Consider the following 9,040-nt stretch of genomic DNA (forward strand, 5'->3'; position numbering starts at 1 on the left):
ATTGACCTTTGTTTCCTTTGACATAATTTTTCATTTGTAACTGAAAATTGATGTGTTAAGAGTTGTGATGACCTGTCCAGGTGACTTTGATATTTTGTTTTTCTTCAGGAAAAATGAAGACCCTGCTGACAAGTCAGAATGTCAAGATCCCAGAAGGGAGTAAGTATTGACATTAAGATTCAGAATGATTTTTCTTTCTCTCGATTTTAGCACCAAAAGTTGAACAAAGAATTCTGATGCTGTTCGCTGTAATTGTCCCAATACCTTTTTAAAAAATTAGAAATAACTCGCACCCCCATCCCACCTAATGCTCACCTAATACAGAAAGTAATTCTACTATCTTTGAACAGAATTTCAGTGCTGCTTTTATTCTTTTTTCCCTGGCTTTTTTTAATCCAAAGAAGAAAAAAACGAGTAAAAGAATTGAAGACATGTGGGTCATACTTGTACAATAGGCAGACATCCAAGTAATTGAATTTGCCACAAGCCACTACTGTACTGGAAAAATGGTTGTTGTGAGAATTGATGCCGAATAGGCCAGATACAGATACATGTGTGCATTTGTTATTGTTTTTTATTGACATAAGAGAGTACTTCTTGGACTGCCTTTCTCATTTTCATACATTAACCCGTTACCTCAAGCAAGTGTCTTTGGATGCCTCTACTCCATTCGCATGCAAGCACCTTTTGACGCCTGCAGTAAACATCAGCCATTTTAAGCTGGTTTTCATAGCGCCACCTTCGGGGAAAAAACCCTATTAGATACTACATTCATTTCTGCGAATGACAATTATGTCCAATCGCGTGGTCACTGTTTATGATCTGGTCTGTATCTGCTATTTAAAGTAACTGGGTCGTAATCTCCATTCCAAAACGGAGGTCGCGGATTTCATTCAGTACTTAACAAAGTTTTCATGATTGGAATCACAACTATGAAAGATTCAATAACTTAGGTAAAGGCTCTGATATTGATGTAGGCAGCAATTAATTTTTATAAATTATCAAATTCAGATGACTTAGTGATGTAGACGCAGATGAAAAACTTGTAAATTTCGAGTATGAGAAATGGCAGCTACAGTTGGTCACGCGGCCTCATTGACATGACGATGAATGAGTTCTCTCAAGATTTTAAAACACATAAAAAATTCTTCCGTGAAAAATAATTACACAGCTATAATAAATATACAATCGGACTTTACTCATAAATTTTCCAGACATAATAGATGTGTACCAAAAATGTAAAATGGTTAAAATTGCTGTTAAATGTAACATACACTACATTGCTTAACAGTTAACAGGCAGGCCTGTGCGTATGGAGTCAAATAGGTAACAGGTGTTCTGTTTATAGCGCGCTGCACTTTGTAGCTATGCTGTATGAGGTAAAGGGTTAAAGATTAATTGGAATACACAATGTAAAGAGATTAATGTGCCTGATAATACTGGACTTTGGTTCAAACCAAGAGAGATGTTGACTATAATTGGAGAATTATGCAGTCGGCACAAATGATGTGACTTGAACTTTACACAGCAAGAACCTTTTATCGATGATATTTTTTGCAGCTTTGTTTGTGTGTGCATAGATAAGGGGGAAGTGATGCAAAAAAATGTTTTAAAATGAAATCATTGGTCTAAAAGGAAAACTATAATTTGCTGCAAATAATTGATACCTGCCCCTTGGATATCTTTCTCAAGACAAAAATGGATTTGATGTTCATTGTACAAATATACTGTGTCAATACATTAGTCACAGTAAACATTTAACTGGCATGGGGAAGGCAGGAATGTCTACTAAAACAAATGGTTTCTGGAAATTTTCAATACAGATGCTAGGAACTTGAGTCATGGTGTTACATAGGCAGAATAGAGTTTTTATATAGATATATGTAGCTTTAGAAGCGTTCTGGTACATTGGACTGCATTTTGTCGACAGTTTGATATTCCAATAGACTTTTGACCAGAGATGAAAAGAAGAAAAAAAAACTGGGCATTTGAGTTGGAATACTTTCTTGTGAATATTCAAGTAGAAAAATAGTATTCACATATTTATTTAGATAGAAAGTTTCACAGCATTTTGTAACAGAAATATAAGTGTAAGCTGTGAAATGTTGAATTAGTCTACAATGAAACTACGTTATGCTTGAAATTCACACTCCAGTTTGCAAGGTACACCTCTCGGTAACATGCACAGTGAGGTGAAGCCCATCATTTTAAATTGACAAAGTAAAATATTATTTATTGCATTAGAATTGTCAGTTTTTTTTGTTCAGTAGTCATGTTTGATTCAACAATTTTACCATCTTGTCACCAGCATGTTGCTTTCTTTTTCTGGTACAGTAACAGTACTGTAATAAACTTTTCATTTTCTCAAGTGCTCAGCATGTGAAAGCATTAATATTTCTGAATATCTTGTTCACCTGTAAGGCACAGTGGTATGGAGTTTTCTTTTCCAGTTCTTGTTCACTCATTTTTCACCAGCATATATTAGTGGTTAGAGCGTCAGCCACAGATGTGGGGGGTCGTGGGTTCAAACCCTGGCTGAGTCATACCAAAGACTTATAAAAATGGTACTAACAGGTATATCTCAAGGCGCTCAGCATTAAGAGGTTAGTGTTAGGACTGGTTGGCCTGGTGTCAGGATAATGTGACTGGGTGGGACATCATGCTGCATGTCAGTGGCATGATGCCCCAGTGCTAGACATCACTATAAACTGCCACACTGCAGACATCATAGCGATATGACTGTAAAATTGTTAAAGCTATGTTCAAAATCTAAATCACACACACAGACACCAGCATATATTATAATAATTCCTATTTTTTTCTTAGATTTTTTTTAACAATCAGAATATTGAGTAAATGAAAGTTATGGAATTGTAAAAAAAAGTTTTTGTTGTCATTAATTCAGCCACACAATAATTAAATTTTCGCCACCACTTCTATGCAATTGATCTCAAAAATAATTTAAACTAGCAAGCAACAAAGACTTTGCGTTGTAACATGGCAGACTTCAACAGTCTTGAATGGTTTGACAGCTAAATGTATTGTTTAAAGTGGATGTTACTTGCCATCTTGAAGTTCTATTGCCTTTGCTCACTCTGGCCATTGCTAGTGCCAAACTTTTTTTATGAATGGATGTGTATTAAAGAAAGGTTGTATGCATCTTTTTCAGTTATTTTTTCCTGATCAAAAGTAATCATGGATGATAGGACAAAAAGTTGTGGCAAACTAGTGATAACATCCTAAAGGTGCAGCACTTTGAAAGGATTAAAGTTGTAGCCCGAATGATTACCGAGTAGTGTGTGTTGTCTCGACCTCATAAAAGAAATTTTTAAAAAATATTTCATTATCAGCTGAAATTTGGCTGAAAATGCCATTTTCTGAATCTTCAAGAGAGAGGGAGACCTCATTGCAGAATTGCTGTTTATTTTCACTAAAATTGGATTCAAAGTTTATGTTTATTGTAAAAGTATGCATGACTTACATTTGGTTTGGTTTGGGGTTGAATATAAAGCAAAACATGAATTCAAGGCATGTTTCAGACTGGAGTCTCCCCCTCCAGCCCCTCGAAATTGCTGACACTTTTAGGTACCAAGGCAATTAGAGATGGTTCTTCTAACATGGAGTATCCCTGCACAAGGCACTCCATATATATTTTTGCACAAGAACTAATTCAAATTTTAATACCAACAAAAATCCACAGTACAGTAACTTTATATAGCAACACATCTTTCCTGTAAATAAGTAAACTAAATGAAACTGTACATTCTTATTACTTCACATGAAAGAGGTAGTGATTATGGACAGTAAAGTTTCCTCAGTCCTATGTATAAAATTTTAAATATGCCTACTTTTTTGTGGATGTTGGTGTTCAAGAAAACCCTGAGACAAAACCATGTTATTGCATTAATTTTTATAATTCTTCAGGTTCTTTTTTTGTTTTAACCTTTACAATTCAATCTCAGGATCTTTTTAATTTACAGAAGATTTGTACATTACATTAGCTCAGTTGGGGTTATTATATCAATTTATTGAATTTCTATTTTGCAGTCACTGCACAGGTCAATGCCCGTAGAGTTACCATCACTGGACCACGTGGTACATTGAGCAGGACGTTTCGGCATCTTCCTATTGACATCACGTTGGTTAGCAAAAAAACCATAAAAGTTGAAAAATGGTTTGGCAAGCGCAAGGAAATGGCAGCAGTTCGAACTGTATGCAGTCACATTGAAAACATGATTAAGGGAGTGACAAAGGTATTACACTTAGGGCCTAACCGGAAATTGCCACGGACATTCGCCTCAGCCGAATATCCCGTTTTTCAGTACTATTCGGAAGTATTTGCCTCGCCAAATAATACGTGCAAAATGGTTACAAGTAAAATAAATAATTCAATAAATATCAAACTTTTATAAAAAGAAAGTTTTTTAATACATAATAATTTAGTTAAAAATAAATTATAATTACACAAACAGTTAACATTCCATTGGACTTCATGAACCATGATTGATGATAATTTATTTAACTCGATTTCCTTTAGTAATTTCACTAGCATTCCCCAGGTGGTGTAGCTTTTCTGCTTCTGGTAAATATTTGAGTGTAGAGACGCCATTTGTAAAAAAATCTTAACAAAATTTAATTATTACGTATTCAAAATAAAATTAATAAATAATAAATATATATATTAAAATACTTATCGAAAAATGTCTACTCCGAAATTATGTAGCAAGATTTGGAACTTTTTCACTATAAATGCTGTGGACGAATTGAAGGCAAATTGTGATGTCTGCAATGAAAGGCTAACACGAGTCGGCAAAAATGCTCGTTCGTATAGAACTTCAGTAAGAGTTTAACATTTTTTCTGAGTTTATTGTGCTATAAACTGTCAGTTGCCGATTCACACAGCAAATAATGCCCGAAGGGCGTTATGTAAGCTGTGTGAGTCAACAACTGACAGTTTATACCATGATAAACTCAGAAAAAACGTTAAACTCTTATAATTGAAATTTCAATTATTTGTTGTTATTTTGCTTGCATCATTAAAAAATAGAAATTTTAATTGAGCGTAGTAATACATGTTTGGGTTTTTCTGTTACGTAGCTATATATAGCATTTGATATTGTCCTGCTTGATCCTGATAAGGTCTTCATAATACCAGTCCTTCAACTAATGGAAGCCAAATTTATTCAGATTTGTTATTAAAAAAATGTAAGAATGTTGTTTTTCTTTAATGCTTACTTCGTGTCTGCCTTCATTGGCAGTGTTTATCTTATGCTATACACGTTACTCTATTTATAGAAGTTGAAAAGTAGTTCTCCTTACAGTTCATACAGAAATGAACGCAATTCATTTTGATCACGTTATATTCTGGCCAATGGAAATGTTACTTTCCTGTACCAGCTACTGCCATTGCAATTATGCTCTAATAAATCACCTTCGATCCTTCCATCACTCTGAGTATGAGTTGCTCCTTGATCAGCTCTTATTTAAGTATTAGTTATTTCTCATGGTGGTCAAAAAAAAGAGGTACAGTGACACCCTCAAGGCTTCACTGAAGAACCTCTGCATTGATCCTGATAGCTGGGAGTGTTAAACCCAACGACGACAACCAAGAGGTAAACCTCATGTTGAACATTTCTTTGTGGGCCATTTCTCAAGTATATTTGCCACAATCATGTTACCTGGTATATAGGTAAATTTTGATGTGTACAACACCAGATATCACCAAAAACTGCCTTCAAATTAAGGATTCCATACATCATGTTTTTGATACCTGGTAACACAAAACATAAGAAGCATTTATGAAGACTAAATTTGAGAATTATTTTTGAATTAGAAAAATGAAATCAATGCATCACGATTTGAATGAAAATCACCCAAAATTTATGAGACAGGGGAACTAATCTGAAGAAACTTTTATTTCCTTATAATTGAGCATATTTTTACTTTCATGCAAGTATTAAAATTGGCTGGACAAAACGAATTTGAATACAGTAATTGAGCGCTTTTCACAGGTGCGTAAAATAAGCCATAATTAATATTCATTTAAAGATCAAATTGACAGGTACTTATGGTTGATAAGTATTATATATTTATTTGCTTGTTTGTATTACAGATCTTGCTCTTTGACTAATATCCAATAAATCATGACAGTTAAATTGATGCTGACATAGTGCACAAATGTGGGAATCTTTCACTGGGAGAGTGGTGATGTGTGAGAAATGTCTTGAAAGTCTTGCATATAAAAATGTACCCTGAGAACTATACAATTTTTATTTAATTGTTGACGCTTGAAGTGTTTGTTTTGGCACAAGTTATGATACCAGTGGAAGTTTCATAGTATATGTCTCAACAGCTATCTCATTGCAGATACCATTGGCAACTGTTTGCACATATGGGTTTCTTGACTTTGCATGAATAGTTGTTAGAGTAAATTTGATTGGCATGTTGGGGCACTGAAACAGACATTCTGATGTAGTTTGAACCTTGAATAATGGCTGATGCTTGTGATGATAACAATGATTTTTAAAGTTACCACTTAGGGGTCATGTTCTGTTGACCTTAAAATTAGCCAATGGAAATGCAGTTTTCAGAAATTTGAAAGAGAATCAAATCATTTGGCACACATTGATGCTCTTCAGTCATACAGCCCAGTCTTCCAAATGCAAAAGTATAAGACTATCTGATTGGCTGATAAAATTAGCAATTATGTTAATAACATAGGTCACCAGAACATGACCCCTAAGCATTCACAATCAGATCAATCATGCATGAGCGTGGAGATCCGACTTGAACCAGATTGCACTTAAGCAGTCCTCCTGTCAGTTGATTACAGTTTGTATCGAAAAAAAGACTTTTTACAGGCTGAAGTTATTTGGACTTTGATCTTGGTTTCCGAGCAAAAGTTTTTCTATTAATATGGAGATGACTGCTCCGGTGACCTAGTGGTTAGAGCATCTACCTAGGATGTGGGAAGTTGTGGGTTTGATCCCGGGCCGAGTCATACCAAAGACTTAGAAAAATGGTACTAACAGATGCCTCGCTTGGCACTCAGCATTAAGAGGTTAGTGTTAGGACTGGTTGGCCTGGTGTCAGGATAATGTGACTTGGTGGGACATCATGCTACATGTCTGAGGCATGATGCCTCAGTGCTAGACATCACTATAAACTGTCGCACTGCAGACATTGTAGCGATATAACTGAACAATTGTTAAAGCTACGTTAAAAATCCAACTCGCACACACACAATGTGGAGATGGAGAAACCTTGCATTTCATCTGTTTCGTCTTGGAAAAAGGCTTGAATTTTGTTTGAAGATTGTGCTGTGGAGCCTGGATGGAATGTAGTTAACCCCTTAGTCACTGTCTGGGGGTGGGGTGAATCTATAATTTAAAGGTTGATTTTATCAGTTCTTCTATTATTGTGTTGAAAAATATGTTTAGACAGTGACAAATGTTTGTCATTTACAGGGTTACTTGTACAAGATGAGATCTGTCTATGCCCACTTCCCCATCAACGTTGCCATCCTGGAGAATGGAGCAGCTTGCGAGGTCCGTAACTTCTTAGGGGAGAAATTCACTCGTCGTGTCGATATGATGCCAGGAGTGAAGCTTAGTGCAGGCAACAAGGATGAATTCTTGTTGGAGGGCAATGATATTGAACTGGTATCCAGATCAGGTACAGTAAACATTTTTATCTCTTCAACTACAGAACAAGCAGAATGCATAATAATAAACATGTGGTGGTGCTAATTGTCACCAAATTGCCATGTGGCAACCTGATAGAAAGATTTAAAAAAAAAAATTGGGATTATGCATATCTTTTTCTGTTGCATGAGTGAGAAATAGGAGCAACTATTGTGGTTGAGGTCAGCGCTTGCATCAGTGCTTGTATTTCTGAAGATTTTGTTGTTTGCTGCCATTTCCAAAGATTAAAGGGGTGGATATGCATAGTAGTTGTATATCAGTCTTTTCTTTCATTTCTGCTCTTCAACTCTAAATATTTTTGTAATTAAGGATGAAACTTATTACTTTTGTACATCTTCGTTAGTGATGCTAGGAAAATGAAATTGATTTAGAACCTAAAAATGATGTTTAATACAAGTGACATGTATATACTGGATGGACAAGAACTGCATGCCCATCTACCACATATTCATCCGCATTTTCAAATTAAATGTAGAAGAGTGATAAGGGGGGAGCTACCCCCTTTGAGTTAAATTATGGAAGCATTTTGGAATTGACCCAAAATTTCAGTGTGCCTGAACATGTTAGAAAACTATGATTTGATGAGGCATGCAATATTGCTTAAAAGGTAGAAAGGTTCTCTGTCAGGCCAGCAGCTGAATAAATGCTGTACATACTCAGCTTTAGTACACTGTACCATTAGAGAAAGCACAAGGACAAACTGTCTCTAGACTGAACTCCTCCATTATATCTGTATTGAATATGGCATGGAAACTTCCTGTCAAAAAATAAAAACAAATCTCAGACATTTTAAGAAATCTGTTAAAGTAGTTGCATCACTTCCAGAAATGTCAAACACATTGACATTGGGAAGGTGATGCATTTTGTACAGTTCAAAATGCATTTAAATTCTCTACATCTTATAAACATGCATTTTAAGTTATTTTGTAAGTTGTTTTTCTTATACTTACCACATGTACTTTTCAGCTGCACTCATCCAGCAGTCAACAACAGTGAAAAACAAGGACATCAGAAAGTTCCTTGATGGTATCTACGTGTCTGAGAAGACCACTGTTGTTCAAGATTAAATTCTGTGATGTTCAGGGACTAGCTATCCAATAAAAAAAAAAAACCTGGAAATTTACTTGTGTTTTGATTTAATCTCGCCAGGCTGCAAGTCAAGGTGAACCCTGCATCCATCTTGCATTGTTCATTATTCATCATGTAATGTCTGTCAGCATTTGCTTGCTTTTTCTTCTCAAAAACTACAAAACCAGCTGTGACCATATTTGTCAACATCTTTGAAGTCAAGTCCTTCCAGGTGTTGAACAATGAGGCAAATGCAGCCAACATTGCTG

General features: G+C 35.4%; 1 protein-coding gene across 1 annotated transcript; it reads left to right on the forward strand.

Annotated features, from left to right (window-relative positions):
* Nucleotides 1-8,822, forward strand: LOC149796544 (large ribosomal subunit protein uL6-like). The gene is made up of 4 exons (XM_089961247.1): nucleotides 1-159; nucleotides 4,048-4,253; nucleotides 7,467-7,674; nucleotides 8,670-8,822. Exons 1-4 carry the CDS (start codon nucleotides 114-116, stop codon nucleotides 8,768-8,770), a joined length of 561 nt encoding a protein of 186 aa, XP_089817373.1. The 5' UTR covers nucleotides 1-113; the 3' UTR covers nucleotides 8,771-8,822.
* Nucleotides 8,823-9,040: the final 218 nt, after the last annotated feature.

This window comes from Sinohyriopsis cumingii, chromosome 6, assembly GCF_028554795.1.
Source record: "Sinohyriopsis cumingii isolate HCF-2022 chromosome 6, ASM2855479v2, whole genome shotgun sequence".
Lineage (NCBI taxonomy): Eukaryota > Metazoa > Mollusca > Bivalvia > Unionida > Unionidae > Sinohyriopsis > Sinohyriopsis cumingii.